The sequence below is a fragment of the Polyodon spathula genome, chromosome 10 (genome assembly GCF_017654505.1).
Source record: "Polyodon spathula isolate WHYD16114869_AA chromosome 10, ASM1765450v1, whole genome shotgun sequence".
Taxonomy (NCBI): Eukaryota; Metazoa; Chordata; class Actinopteri; order Acipenseriformes; family Polyodontidae; genus Polyodon; species Polyodon spathula.
In genome coordinates, this window is record NC_054543.1 from 26,390,247 (window position 1) to 26,407,032 (window position 16,786).

Sequence of the window (16,786 nt, forward strand, 5' to 3'; positions counted from 1 at the left end):
TTTTCTTTTGCTATTACATCTTCAGTAAGCCTTTTATTTGACTATGCTGACTATTTATTTATTTATTTATTTATTATTTACTTATTGCGTTTATATTTAGCACTTTTTATACAAAAGAATCACAAAGCACTGTACAGTACATAGCAGAATATGAACAAACCAAATACATTTGTATAGCATGTCACACATACAACTACCACAATCAGACCATTTAAATAGCAGATTTAAATAACAGTATACGCAATACAAAAGCAGCAATTTTAAAGTTACATTAAAACCCACAAAGATAAGAAAGACATTTTATAAAAGTGTGTTTTAAGTCTTGACTTGAAAATTAACAACTTCCCTGACAAACATAGGCATAATTCCATAAGTATTCCGTAATTTATAGCTTTAATATAAGAAAAAGTGTTCCGTGTTGCGTTTGTTGACCCTAGGAATAACCAGCAGCCCCGCATCCTGTGATGTCAGAGTGCGGTTTGGAAGATAACTAAGTGCTAATCCATTCAGGGTCTTGTAAGTATCAGCAAAGTCTTAAAAACAATTATATACTGCACAGGGAGCCAGTGTAAGAGGCCGAAATATGAGGGTCGTAAACCAAAATGGAGATGGTGGGACTCTAAACTGCACGTACATTACATCGCATGGAAGGGCCACCAGGTTAAATACAGGAAGGCTCTGGCATTGGCTAGATCATCATATTATTCTAATTTAATTGAAACAAATAAAACTAATCCAAGATTTTGCGACCCTTTATACATTAATTAATCCTTCCCCTAATAGTCATAACCTTGACATTGGCTCATCTCACAGCTGAAATGACTTTTTACATTTCTTTAAAAATTAAAATACTAGACATCAGAAATGAGATTCCACAGATGCTTCTATTAAGGAAGACTCCAGCACAATTTTACCAACTACACCTATTAAGGCTACTATGGGGGCTTTTTCTTTGATTGCCTTACAGCAGTGGTTCCCAACCTTTTTTGGTACTTTACCCCCAAAACTCATCTGCCTGAACTACCCTCTCATGCGTGTGTGACCGGCATGATTCCTAGATTAGGTGTAAATTTGACTAAATTAGGTTTAATATCAATATTATTTGTCTGTTTGTCATTTGCATGTGAATAATGATAATGTATTACTATAATAATACTCATACTTTTATCAGTTTGATATTGACTTTTTTTCACATCTTCAAGTGTCCAGACTGATTATAACTCAATATAACCCATATTTATAGACTTGTGTATGACACATGAGGAATCATCAATCAATGAGAAACTTGACCCTGTCTCTCACTCGTTATCTTGGCAGTCCTGGGGGCAGTGTAGCAACAGCAGTTATTGGGCTTTTCTCCAAGTTGAGTCTGTTCCTGTGCTTGGTCTTGATTATGGTCTTGAATGAAAATGTCACTTCACATAAATATGTAGATCCAAATGGCAGCAGTTCATTCAGTGCATGTTTCCTCAAATCAGGATATTCCTTCTCCACATCACACCAGAACTGTGACAGTGTTTTCTCTGAGTACCTCATCTTCAAGCCACGGTCTGAGGACACATCAAGCAGATCTTCCTACAGTCTGGTAGGAATGTTGTTGTTCGTACTTTCAGTCATGAAAGGATTACGCACCTAGTCAAGTTTGGCAAACTTGTTTTCAATGTCATGGAAGTAGGAGTTGAACTCACTGTTGTGTTTGGATAAATGTGTGCTTACTAGTTGCACCATAAGAGCTCTGTCAACATCACCTGTAGAAAGGTAGATGTCAAGCTGCTGGAAACAACTTATGTCACCATCTTCACATTTCCTCTCCCAGAGTTTGATCTTCTTCATGAATCCACATACTTTGTCATACATGTTTAGAATGTGTGTGTCTAGTTAGATTCAGGTAGTTCAGTTTGCTGAACACATCAGCAAGATAGGCAAGGCGGACTACCAAGTCTGTGTCCTCGAACACAGCCACAAGGGGGTGTGAGTGCTCTGACAGAAAAGTACTTACTTCGTCGCTCAGTTCAAAAAGCCTCTAATGTTTTCCCTCTTGATAGCCAATGTACATCGGTGTGAAACAGTAGCTGCTGGTGCTCAGTCCCACTGTAATGACAGAGCCTTTCAAACAGTCTGTGATTCAGAGGCCTGGACTCGATAAAATTAATCACTTTCACTGCGTCATTCAAAACATCATGGACTCATTCTCTTGCTGGCCAGTGCCTCCCTGTGCATGACACAGTGATTCCACTCAACATCTGGGCTTACCTTCTTTATTTGGGCAATTAATCCTTTCACCCTCCCAGTCATTGATGCTCCACAATCCGTGCACACATGAGTACAGGATTTCCAATCCAGATTGTGCTCTGAGAAAAAGCCGTCAATAACGTGAAAAACGTCCTCACCCGTAGTGCTCCCCGTTAGCTTCTTGCAGAACAGAATGTGCTCATTAATTTCCGAAATGTCTCTGTATCGCACAAACGCAATCAACTGGGTTTCCCTGCTTACATCGGTCGATTCGTCCAACTGCAGAGCAAATGAACCGGAATGTTTTAACATTTGCACCACTTGATCAACAATATCCACGCCCATGTCACTGATCCTATGGCACACCATGTTATTTGACAATGGTACAGTCTTCAGTGCATCAGCTGCTTTTTTATCAATCACTATTTCTGCGAGAATAACAGCAGCAGGCAAAATTAGCTCCTCAGCTATAGTAAATGGCTTTTTGGACTTAGTCACAAGTAGCGACACAACATATGAGGCCTCCAATGCTTTGGTTGACACTGCAGTCGCTTTCTTTAATTTCTCTCGACTTCCATTAAATTCCGACAGCTTTCTATGGAAAAACTGTGCTGTCTTACCCACACAGGAAAGATGCTTGGTACTGAGGTGCTGTTGTACATGGGCTGGTTTCATGCTATTATTTGAGAGCACATCGCCGCAGAGGAAACACAGTGGCTGAGGCGGCTCCGTAGGTGTGGATGTGAAACCGAAGAGGACATACTGTTCATGAAAATTAAATGGACGGTACTTTGACTTGTCAACTTTTTGCACATTTTTGAAAATCTTCCCATGTACCCCCTGGGGACTGCCCGCGTACCTCCGGTTGGGAAACACTGCCTTACAGGAACTGACAGAGCTAGTTCAACATATTTGAGTTACGACATGCTCTCTTGATCCTATTCCTACAAAACAATTAAAAGATGTTCTTGTGTTTTAATACCGACATTTAAAAAAAAATAATGGTTTGCTTTCCTCCGGTATAGATCCCTCAGTGCTTAAGGTAGCTGTGATAAACCTATGCTTAAACACAATTAGTTCCCTAAAGTCCTCAACTATAGGCCAGTCTTCAACCTACCATTCTTAGATAAAGTTCTAGATAGAGTTGTTGCAATTCCATTGCAAACATTTCTAACTCTTAATGGTCTATTCAAGAAGTTTCAGTCTGGTTTTCGTGCTACACATAGCACCGAGATAGCCCGTGTCAGTAGGACTGTCAGTTAAGCCTCCAAATAGCAATCGATTAATTGGGTACACAAAATCGAATAGTCCGAATAAACATCAATGATTGTACCGCTCACGTACATTTTCACTCCCCGTCGTGATTATTTTAATACGATTGCTGTTAAGTAAAAGCTTGTGCACAACATTTCAATGCAAGGGGTAATTACGTCTTGGCAGCGTCAGGAGAAAAAATAAATAAATACAACATAATTTGCAAGAAGCCTATAAGGAAGTTTAACATACTACAGGAGTGTTACTAAAATATTTATTCCAAACAGATTACATTCTTTGGAATGTAATCTACAGTGCCTATAGAAAGTCTACACCCCCTTTCAAATTTTTCACCTTTCGTTGCCTTATAGCCTGAAATCAAAATGTTTTTTTTTTTCATGTATCTACACATCTTAACATCTCTCTCTCTCTCTCTCTCTCTCTCTCTCTCTCTCTCTCTCTCTCTCTATATATATATATATATATATATATATATATATATATATATATATATATATATATATATATTGTAAGGTACCAGGGAGGGGGTTAAAATCCTTCCCTGCTAAAAATCTTGTGAGAATGCACATTTGGGTGTTATGGGGTTTAATTGTGTAATTGTTTTATTGTTTAGTAATCCCCTGCACCTGGTGGTAATTGTAAATTAGAGCCAGGTGCAGGGTATTTAAGAGAGGCAGCCAGTCTGTTCCGGGCTGCTGAGGAAAGAGCCCGTGTGTGAGTGAGAGCAGTCATATCAGGAAGGTTGTGTGGAACGTAAGTTTGAGTTGTGTGACAGGTAAACGGCTTAGCCGTCCTGTGGTCAGTGAGGGACCAGTATCTGTTTATTTAGTGCTCCAAAGGGAGTTAGATGTTTGTTTCTGTTTTGCTTGTTTTGTTTGTATTCATTTGTGTTTATTAAAAATAGCAAATAAGCGTTTAAAAATCCATTTCCGTGTCCTGGGTCTGGTCTTAAAGGGGCAACGAACTCCGGGAGTGCGAGGATCGTTTACGTATGGTACCAGAAGTGTGTGTGGGCGCCCCTTTGACCCAGTAAAATGGAAACCCTAGAGGAATTGGTTGCTCTGATAGAAAGAAACACTGCTGCTCAGATTGAGCAGAATAAGAGATGAAGATTGGAACTTGGACTGCCAGAAAGGAGGAGCCGCCGCTCCCAGAGCCCAGAGAGGGAGAAGCGATAAACAAAGAGGAGGAGGTGAGGTGCCCACCTCCATCACCCCAGCGAACCAGTCTGGCACTGCCAGTTGCGGTCCCTTGCCCCTTGCTCCTGGACACCCTGCCGGTCTTCCTAGACCTTCCTGCACTGGACCTGGAGCCCAGGAGTTTGCAACATTGGCCACAGCTTTTCCCCTGGTTCCCTGCTCCGCTCTTCCCAAGCACCCAGACGTCGCTGGGCTGCTGCCAGACGTCACTGTTGCTCCCCCTGTTCGCTGCTTCGCTCCCCCTGGGTGATCGGACATCGCTGCGCCGGTCCCCAGTGGAAGATCTCTGTCCACTGCTGCATCCTCCTGTTCCCCGGTCGTCACTTCGGTCGGCCCTGTCATCCCGGTGGGGTCCCTTGTCGCCGGTTCAGGGTCCCTTCCCGGAAGTGCCGGAAGGTTCGACCCACCCTCAAGTCCGCCCGTGGAAGAGGGCGGAAATGGACATTTCGGGACTTGAGTGTGGGTGGTTGTGTTTTAGGGGAGGGGGTGGCCTTGGTATGGCCGATCAGTGTTTCACACTTGAGGGGGAGGATGTGTAAGGTACCAGGGAGGGGGTTAAAATCCTTCCTTGCTAAAAACCTTGTGAGAATGCACATTTGGGTGTTATGGGGTTTAATTGTGTAATTGTTTTATTGTTTAGTTAATCCCCTGCACCTGGTGGTAATTGTAAATTAGAGCCAGGTGCAGGGTATTTAAGAGAGGCAGCCAGTCTGTTCCGGGCTGCTGAGGAAAGAGCCCGACTGTGTGTGAGTGAGAGCAGTCGTACCAGGAAGGTTGTGTGGAACGTAAGTTTGAGTTGTGTGACAGGTAAACGGCTTAGCCGTCCTGTGGTCAGTGAGGGACCAGTATCTGTTTATTTAGTGCTCCAAAGGGAGTTAGATGTTTGTTTCTGTTTTGTTTGTATTCATTTGTGTTTATTAAAAATAGCGAATAAGCGTTTAAAAATCAATTTCCGTGTCCTGGGTCTGGTTTTAAAGGGGCAACGAACCGTGAACGTAAGTTTAAGTGAGTGCGAGGATCGTTTATATATATATATATATATATATATATATATATATATATATATATATATATATATAAATATCTCATTTAAAAAAAAAAACAAACAAACAAACATGACATGTACTGAAGTTTAAGGTGTCCCTAAATCCAAATTCAGGAAAACATAATAATAATAATAATAATAATAATAATAATAATAATAATAATAATAATAATAATAATTGTATTATTTAAATACTTCATGACTTAAATTTATTCCAATCCAACTCAAGAACAGGAAACAATAAAACCTTAAATAGAAGTCCTAATTAAGGCCAATGAATGAAAAAAAAATTCAACAAGTAGATTTAAAAATTGTATTTTCAGGAAACGGTAGATAATTAAGAAGAAATAAACCTGACGTGGATCGACAGGATTTTATATTTATTTATTAACCGATTTTCTTAAACAGCCAGTAGTGGCAGAAAAGACTAATGATTTAATATAAAAAAGTCTAGAAAATAAAGAAAAAAGAACTGACATGGATCAACAGGATTTAAAAAATATATAAAATATTATAAAAATAAAATACACATATACTGTACGCTATATTTAATAACTGATTATGCTAAACAGGTAGTGGTCAGTTAACAACAAAACTGCCGAATGCAGCAAGAAGCACTGCTTAAGAGCAGCAGCCTCGGGAGAAAACAGGACAAATGGCGCGAAATAAAGGCAAAGTAAATCTATGAAAACAACAATATATGTGGAATGTGAAATCAAATGTGAAAATAAAGATAGACGAAGATAGACGAGAATAATTTGACTTTAGATACTTTTAGAATAATTAGAATAGCAATATGGAAACAGCTTAAACATGTGGTTTTGCAAAGTAACACTCTGCAAGAGTGGAAGCAACAGCGAGTGGGAGAAGTACAGGCGTGGAAAAGTACAGAGCAGTTTAGAAGCAGTAAGGAGAAATTGCATCTTGAATTGCTTTAATCAGAAAACAGTGGACATTGGGGAAACACAGCAGCAGCTCAAAGTCAAACAGCCGCGTGTGTTTTTCTGATAACAAACAAGCTGAAACTCGGAGCAGCTGATTCAAATTCAGCGCTGTTCTGAGACACGGGCGAGGGAAGGAGCCAACAGCACAGCAGAACAACGCAGTTAAATGAGGCAGTCTTCCCAGCGACAACGTGTGGAAGCGACAGCGAGTGGGAGAAGTACAGGCGTGGAAAAGTGCAGAGCAGTTTAGAAGCAGGTTGAAAGCAGGTTGACAGCTGCAGAAGAAACTAAGCTTCAAAAAATCCCTCAACATGGTCTTCAAGCCATTAATCTGTGACACCTGATTGATGTGGGAAATCCGAAAAAACCCAGCGGAGCTAAACCAAGTGTGCGTAAAGTGCCGCGCGATCCAGGACTTGCATAAACTAGTAAGTATGCTAGAAACGGAGCTGGAAGAAGTGAGACAGCAAGAGGATCTTGAGGAACTGGCACACCCACAATTCATGGAAGTCTGCATCACCCCTAACAGACTGAAAGCCACCAGGGAGATAGAAGGTCAGAACAGCTGGGTTCAGGTAGGCAGAAGCAGGGAAAAAAAGAAACTTCCTCAAACACAACCACCAGAAATCAAAACAACCAACAAATTTGAGTCACTTCAAAATTTTGATGAGCAAAACCAACAACAAGAGAATGAAAGGAACAACATCCAGGACCCCATTGACAGTGGTGACCAGACAGCAAAAAGAAGGGAGGTCATGATTGTTGGGGACTCCATATTGAGAAACACAGCAAGTTCAATTCGCAGTTTGGACCCCCTTACTACAACAGTGTGCTGCCTTCCAGGAGCCTCGGTGAAGCACATCACTGAGAACGTGGACAGGCTCCTAGAACGAACAGGAGACGACCCGGTAGTAGTCGTCCACATCGGTACAAACAACATTGGAAGAGACAGACCAAAATCCCTGCAAAACAAATTCAGAGAGCTAGGAAGGAAATTAAAAGAGAAAACCAAAACTGTGGTATTTTCTGGTATACTACCGGCACCTTGTAAAGGACCATATGGACAGCTGGAAATAATTAATCAAAACGCATGGCTGAAGACGTGATGCACACGGGAAGGCTTCACCTATCTTGATCATTGGACCACATTCTACAACGAGGACTATCTGTATAGACGGGATGGACTGCATTTAAATAACAAGGGAACCAGTCTACTTGGAGAAAAGATCCTCGAGCAGGTTCAGAAGCATTTAAACTAGAAAGGAAGGGGGGAGAAATCAACAAAAAAACAGAAGGGAGACCGCATCAAAACATTAAATGTATTTATCTAAATGCTAGAAGTATCAGAAACAAAATTCTAGGACTTGAAGCTACTGCTCTAACAGGTAACTATGATGTGATAGGTGTTACAGAAATGTGGTTGTCTGAGAGTGATGGGGATGAATATAATATTTGTGGGTATACACTGTATAGGAAAGACAGGCAGGACAGAAGAGGAGGAGGGGTAGAGCTATACATAAGAAACAGTCTTGAAGCCCAGGTGTTAAACCTGGGCAAAGAAAATAAAACCAAATCAATATGGGTCAGAATAACGGACCAAAATTCAAAGGGCATAATAATAGAAGCATGCTATAGACCGCCAGATTCAGACGGTGAGCAAAATAATCTGTTATGCAATGACATTAGAAATGCATGTAGCAAAGGAGAAGCCATACTAATGGGGGATTTCAACTTCCCCCAAATAAAATGTGAAAACCCGGTGGGTAGCACGAAGGATGAAATAGAAATGGTGGAAATGACAAATGACTGCTTCCTAACACAATTTGTCAAGGCACCGACTAGAGGGGAGGCATGCCTTGATTTAGTCTTTTCAAATAACGAAGATAAAATAACTAAAACAGAGGTCAGAGAACCACTGGCAAACTGACTTCTATTATATGCAAACTTATGGAAACTATAATAAGATCCAAAATGGAAAATTACCTATATGGTAACAGGGTCCTGGGAGACAGTCAACATGGTTTTAGGAAAGGGAGATCATGTCTAACTAACTTGCTTGATTTTTTTGAGGATGCAACATCAATAATGGATAATTGCAAAGCATATGACATGGTTTATTTAGATTTCCAGAAAGCTTTTGACAAAGTCCCGCACAAAAGATTAATTCTCAAACTGAACGCAGTTAGGATTCAAGGAAACACATGTACATGGATTAGGGAGTGGTTAACATGTAGAAAACAGCAAGCACTGATTAGAGGAAAAACTTCAGAATGGAGTGTGGTAACCAGTGGAGTACCACAGGGATCAGTATTAGGTCCTCTGCTATTCCTAATCTACATTAACGATTTAGATTCTGGTATAGTAAGCAAACTTGTTAAATTTGCAGACGACACAAAATAGGAGGAGTAGCAAACACTGTTGCAGCAGCAAAGGTCATTCAACATGATCTAGACAAGATTCATAACTGGGCAGACACATGGCAAATGACATTTAATAGAGAAAAGTGTAAGGTACTGCACACAGGAAATACAAATGTGCATTATAAATATCATATGGGAGATACTGAAATTGGAGAAGGAATCTATGAAAAAGACCTAGGAGTTTTTGTTGACTCAGAAATGTCTTCATCTAGACAATGTGGGGAAGCTATAAAAAAGGCCAACAAGATGCTTGGATACTTTGTGAAAAGTGTTGAATTTAAATCAAGGGAAGTAATGTTAAAACTGTACAATGCATTAGTAAGACCTCATCTTCAATATTGTGTTCAGTTCTGGTCACCTCGCTTCAAAAAGGATATTGCTGCTCTAGAAAGAGTGCAAAGAAAGCGACCAGAATTATTCCAGGTTTAAAAGGCATGTCATATGTAGACAGGCTAAAAGAACTGAATCTGTTCAGTCTTGAAGAAAGAAGAGGCACTTTTTTACACAGAGAATTGTGAGGGTCTAGAATCAACTCCCCAGTAATGTTGTTGGATTTTAATAGTAAATCTATTATATATCTGCTCTATGTTTCTAAATGATTCAAGAAGCTGCTTGATGAGATTCTGGGATCAATAAGTTACTAATAACCAAACGAGCAAGATGGGCCGAATGGCCTCCTCTTATTTGTAAACTTTTTTGTAATTTATTTTTAAAGAAATGTTAGAAGTCATTGCAGCTGTGATAGAAGCTAATGTTAAGGGTAGGACTATTAAGGGAAGGATTCATTTAGCAAAAATGAATCTAGAATTATTTTTGTTTGTTTCAATTAAATTAGAATAAGCCGATTTAGTCAATGCCAGAGCCTTCCTATATTTAATAAACATACAATTTAGATTCCCGCCATCGCTTATGAGTTGAATCTGGACCATGGTGAGATTTTTTTAAAAGGCACTCTGTTTTGATTGGCGCTACAGTAATTAAGATACCAGTTAAGGTGGTGTTGTAGGTATTAACCAGCTCTTCTACTGATAAGGACTCAGAGTTGTAATGAGCTCAATCCATCAGGAAACTACACATTTGCTCTAGTAAACTTTAAGAGTAAAACATGTTAGCGGTACATTTTTAGACCTTTTCTTTATTGCAAGTTTTGTATATACACTATTGTTAAAGTCTGATAGAGCATAGATGGTTAAGCTATAGAAGACTGTAATAAATAGGGCAAATTAACATTGAGGAGCACGACAGCTTTAAAACAGTATCTAAGAACTGTTAAATACTGTATTCCTTTGAATTTAAGATACACTTTTTGAACCATTTTTTTCTCCTCAAAAATAGCCTGCATCTTAAATAAGTGTACAGTATAGTGATATATTTTTTAAAATCATCAGCAAAAGACATGACTACCCGAGTACACAAGCAACAATGTGACTTACTGCCAAGATCATCCATGACATAGACAGACATTTTCAAAGAAGTGCCATTAGCTTCCTGAGGAAGAGGTGCTTTTACAGTTTCAGTGTTTCTAAGACGCAGTACCAGCTTGAACAGATCGGAAATGTTGATCAGACCCCCGTATTTTTCGACATGCCAAGCAATACCGCAGTTCACAAATTTGCAGAAAAACAGGTGTGAGTAATCACTACTGGAAATGAGAAGCAGCACATTACTGTAATGCTCTTTGTGGTAACAGAAGGCTACAAACTGCCTCCATATGCGTAATTGATGTTGTATTTTTCTAAATGTTGTTTTATGATGATTTATTTTTTCCTCAAATTGAGAGTGGGAAATTTGGGCTGTGTCTTAAATTCGAAGAAATATGGTAGGCGTTTTGCAGACAGAATTAAAAGGACAAATTCAGAGAGCAGATACCACAGTACTAAGTTTGTACCATTTTGCACATGAGCATAATTCAATGATTTTTTTTTTCTTTATCACTTGGGTAATGCATTGTGAATTTTGCCTAAAGACTCATATAATTAATTTATTTGTCCTGGAATAATGACTGTTATGAGCTTGACATATTACAAACACACTTGCATACATATGTTTTAATTAGTAAATCTATTATATATCTGCTCTATGTTTCTAAATGATTTATCTCAGACAATTCCTCTGTATGTGCTAAGCATTGTCATTGTATTCTAAGAACTAACCCACCATATTCTTTATCTTCAGGTAAAGAAAGCGTTCTTTGCTTTAGTAGCCAATGGTGTGAGGGCTGCCCCCTTGTGGGATAATAAGATGCAGTGTTTCGTAGGTAAGAACACAATACAGGTACAGAGGCTCTTTTCATCAATGTGTCGGTTCATAAGAACACAAGACATGTACAGAGGCTCTATTCATCAATGTGTTGGACCCAAAGTATCTTATCTTGACCTTTTACGCCAGTTTATCAAATGTTTGTGATTCATCAAACCATTATTTGCTTTTTTCTGACTGCATTGTCATGTCATTTGGGAAGAACTAGAATCCTGTATTCCAGTACCATTTATGAAAACCAGTGCCAGTGTCACTGGAAATAAGTCAGCTGGGAAATAAGTTAGCGTTTGCCTTTTTGAGCCTTTCTAGTCATGCACGAATCTTAGAACTTAAAGGCAAAGTTCTCATCGAAATCTTTTTTTAACATAAATAAATATTTTAAAAACGTTACTTTGTGGGTATAATTTATGTATATGCATAGTTAAAATCACTACTTGTCAAATGTGTATTTCCTTTATAAAATGTCGCTCGTGGACACTGTCATATACTGTGGGGTAAGGCAATAAATATTTAAGAAGTGTTTATGTAAGCTCATTTTAACAAAGTTATATTATTTGCATGGTAAATTGCTTGGTGACTTTGAACCTTTTCAATAAATTGAGTGGGAAAGTGGGTACAAACACTTTTCTTCATGTATAGAATAATGTTTTTGACATTGTAATCAAGTCTATGTGGGATATCTAAACCAGTTAATATAGAAAATGTACACGTTTTTAATGGAAAATATTGTTTTAAGGTGTATATATAATTGAGAAACACACAAAACGTTTGGCTTCCTACACCATCCTAAAGTGCAGTTATTTTATTTTATATGAATATCTGTAATCCAAGTTGACATGGTGGATGTACTCGCACAGCACCAAATACTGTACTAATAATTCAGATCGCTCTCCAATTTAATGGAGTACTCTGCGCACATCTCTGATCCTCACTTCTACAGTAAGTCCCCACTCATCAGTTGTTGTATTTCAGGAAAGATAAAACGTCATTTCCCAGGTTATACTTTTTACTTGTAGATTATTATGTGAAACTCTGTGTGAGAACTTGCTCTTAACGTTACCTGATTTGTTTCAATTAAGTTTTACACCAGATCTCATTAATCAGAAAGATATCATGAATATAATGTAGATATCATACAGCATTCATTGCATACCATACAATAATACTTATGTCTATATACATTTCTCAATAACAAAGATATTTTAAAAATGCACTTTTATTAAAACAAAATACACACAATACATGTAAAAACAAATGTGTAAGGGTGTGTATGGGAAGGGAAGGATATGTTTACAGAAGGTGTGGTTTAATTCCATGCTGGAGGTTTTTTTTAGGACTATATAATACCAGTGTCTTTCATATGGACAGGACCCCCCCTAAAAAGCCCAACCTGATCATATTTAATTTCAGGATGCCGAATTGAATCCCTTTACAAAATCAAAAATTACGTTGTTCACCCAGATAAGTTTTTTTTTTTTTTTAATTATTGTTATTATTATTATTTTGGCGATGCCTTTTCATCTTTCTAAAGATGTCGCTGGTTGATACGAGAATTATTTTTGTATTTGAAAATAGCTCATGCAAATTTGTTGAATCTTTTTTCATTGTTCTAATTAATGCCAATTAATTTAACTAATTCCACACGTTTCAGTTTACCTAAATCATTGCCTCCATCATGAATATATCTGGTTTGGAAGAAGGGGATTTAAAAAAAAAAAAAAAAAAATCATAAACAATACTAAAAAAAAAAGCCACTTAAGCCCCCTCCATCCGGACAGAGGAGTTTGGCAGCTGCAGGTCCAGCCCAAGGAGATATATACATGCACATGCACATGCACACGCACACGCACACACACACACACACGCACACGCACACACACACGCACACACACACTTGGTCAAACATAAATTAATAGTAAGCAGCAAAAATGGCTGTTATTTATAATTTAAACAACATGGAATCATCCTTTGAAAATGTATGAAAGTGTATTTCATCACTTGTTTTATTCCAGTGCAGTTCTAAATCTTTCAGAGTGAAAAATTTCACTGCTTGAAACAGGGAAACTATCTGTACAAATTAAGTGTCTGATAGCTTGACTGGCATTTCAAAAGTGGCTGATAGCTTTACCACTATCTTGTGACAGCAGTATATAATTGCACACCAACATAAATCTTAAGACAAATGCATAATGGTTTCTGATACAGTATGTCAACACATACAAATTATACATGTATTTATTTCTCTTTCACTGTATTATTTGTACAAAGAAAACCTAATATAAACATCCGCGACGATTACAAATTTAAAATGACAACTGGTGAAAGGGTTTGCCACGTCTTTGTAAACTGGGAATTAAACTGAACACCTATTATTAAATAATAGATCATATGTCGTGTTAGAAACTGTTATTACATTTTAAACACAAATGTAGTTGTACATAAAAAAATAAATCGCACAAGAAATGATAAATTATTTCTGCTTATGTCATAACCCATATACAAAATAATGCATGTATACATGTACGAAGAAAACCTGTAATATAAAGTAGCCAGCGATTAAATGTAAACTTTGTAAACTACGTAGCCTAAAGTTAACCTATTATTAAATAATATGAAAACCATGCTATTAATATTACAACAACTTGTTTCCGATGTTTACTATATCCGATATACTTTAGCTTTTAATAAAGATCCTGACAACATTAAAAGTAAAACAATTTACTAGATACATCATTGGAAAGATCGCAATAACAGTCTGTTCTGAATAAAAGTTTGCGCTTGCGTAGAAAGGCTCAAAAAGGCAAACGCTAGTTTATTTCCTGTGACACCGTGTCACAAGGACAGCCGAAGTGGGTGACGACAGACCAGAAACAGGAACTGACTCTGCACACAGCTGTTGAATGGTGAAGGCACTGATGCGCAGTTTAATAATGAACAGGCAGAAAATAAAAGGTTTGTAACAATACAAAAACAGGACATGGCACACGAGGCCAAAATAAATAGACAAACAAAATATACTGTTGTGCTGGGATTCAATTACCTATTAATTATTCACTTGAATCCCAGCACGTGAATTAATAAAGTGCAAGTCCCCGTGCTCACATATTACTACATTTTACTTGCACGTGAAGTGCTGTGCAATCCTCGTGCCTAAATACACATATACATTTTAAACACTCGTGTTACACAGACCCGTTTATATCCCGTGTACCAATGTCTATACACCAACATTTAAACACACCACATGCAACACATAACAGATAATATACACAGGGTCGGGCACTTTGTCACACACCCGTACATAGAAGTCCTCATATTCGTCTATGCACAGAAATGGAAAGATTGTAGTCGAATGTAACCCTAAAGTTAAATAGGAGGCTAGATTGAGTAATAAATTTGCATGACATGAGCATAGGCTGCATGGAGGAAGAATCTCTGGGGATTTGATGGGTAGGCGAGTGCTTGTGACTTAGTGAAGAGCACAGGGTCTCCCCTTGGCTCACGGTGGTGAAGCCGTCGTGGCATGGTCTCCAAGGCTAGGAAGCAAGTTTCACCTCCCCCAAGGTCAATAAGAAAATAAGGATAGCAGAAGGTCCTGAGGTCTCTTTCAGCTTGTTAAGGATCCCCTTTGCTGAGGGAGGTCAGCACAGCCAGACTTCCATGGCTTGAGGAGCTTTGTTTCCATAAGGGGGAGACTGGAAACAGAGATCTCCCCCTGGCTCTGAGAGCAGCTGCAGGGAGCAGAGGCTGGGCTCCAGAAAGTGGGGACTTCTTCCCTACTCAGGGGACAGAAGAAACAATTACCAAAATTAGATACAAACTTTTAAAAATGCCCAGCTGGCTTAATAAATACTATAGTCTCACCACGGCATGATGATTTTGGACTGGACCATTTCACCACCAGGAGAGAGGCAGTAAAGTATCCTACATTTAAAGCTATTCCTGAGTACAATTTTCATTTGTGTGATTTATAATACGTTAATACATTGTGTGCAGGCTGTCGCATATTGTAAAGTTTGAGCAGCCTCTCGCCCAAACTGCACAAGATGACATTTCTTACATGATGAGATGCCCTAAACCCAATGTATTAACTTACACACTATGGGCAGGATTTAAAAAAAAAAACAGTGCTATTGTATTGAACTCCTGGTAGAGTAATGAGAGCTTTAGTAGCAAGTGATTTTCAAAATGTGTTAATTAAATCAATCTGTTAATGCTTTGAAATTGAGTCGATGAGGTCGTTAACGCATTTTTTCATTAAAAAGCTTAATTGCTGCAGGTCACGTACATCACTTCCCGTCTCAATGACTAAATAAGGGGAAGTTGTTAATCAAAATGCATGTTAACGACATCAAGAAAAATGAATGGCAGCATGGTTGGAATTTATTTTCTTATGTTGACATCTACTTTTTTATGTATTTTAGTATGTACGATTGTAGGCTATAAATAAATATGTTCTGACGTGCCATTGGTGTTTGTAGTTGTTAATTATTATACATTTATACCATGTATTTAACACTCCATTATACAGTATTAAGCTTTTAAAATTACAATAAAACTCCCCAACCCAATACACAATTTTTTACTCCTTTAAAAAAAAAAAAAAAAAAACAGAGCAATACAAACCAAACAAGCACATAAAAAAACAAAAGTAGAATGAAATACAAAATAACACACTTTCTATAGAAGAGAGGAAACGATAAAGAGAAGAGGTAGAAGATAAATGGATTAAATAAGAGAAGGTTGTTGAGGGTGTTTTAAGAACATAAGAACATAAGAACATAAGAAAGTTTACAAACGAGAGGAGGCCATTCGGCCCATCTTGCTCGTTTGGTTGTTAGTAGCTTATTGATCCCAAAATCTCATCAAGCAGCTTCTTGAAGGATCCCAGGGTGTCAGCTTCAACAACATTACTGGGGAGTTGATTCCAGACCCTCACAATTCTCTGTGTAAAAAAGTGTCTCCTATTTTCTGTTCTGAATGCCCCTTTTTCTAAACTCCATTTGTGACCCCTGGTCCTTGTTTCTTTTTTCAGGCTGAAAAAGTCCCTTGGGTCGACACTGTCAATACCTTTTAGAATTTTGAATGCTTGAATTAGGTCGCCACGTAGTCTTCTTTGTTCAAGACTGAACAGATTCAATTCTTTTAGCCTGTCTGCATATGACATGCCTTTTAAGCCCGGAATAATTCTGGTCGCTCTTCTTTGCACTCTTTCTAGAGCAGCAATATCTTTTTTATAGCGAGGTGACCAGAACTGAACACAATATTCAAGATGAGGTCTTACAAGTGCATTGTACAGTTTTAACATTACTTCCCTTGATTTAAATTCAACACTTTTCACAATGTATCCGAGTATCTTGTTAGCCTTTTTTATAGCTTCCCCACATTGCCTAGATGAAGACATTTCTGAGT

General features: G+C 38.2%; 1 protein-coding gene across 1 annotated transcript in view; it reads left to right on the forward strand.

The window, feature by feature from the left end:
• Window positions 1-11,290: 11,290 nt before the first annotated feature.
• The window catches only part of LOC121321492 (5'-AMP-activated protein kinase subunit gamma-3-like), a 150,716-nt gene continuing 145,220 nt past the window's right edge, over window positions 11,291-16,786 (forward strand). Inside the window, exon 1 of the mRNA XM_041260468.1 lies at window positions 11,291-11,372. Coding sequence (XP_041116402.1) covers window positions 11,357-11,372 — 16 coding nt within the window. The 5' untranslated portion in view covers window positions 11,291-11,356. The remainder of the gene's footprint in view (window positions 11,373-16,786) is intronic.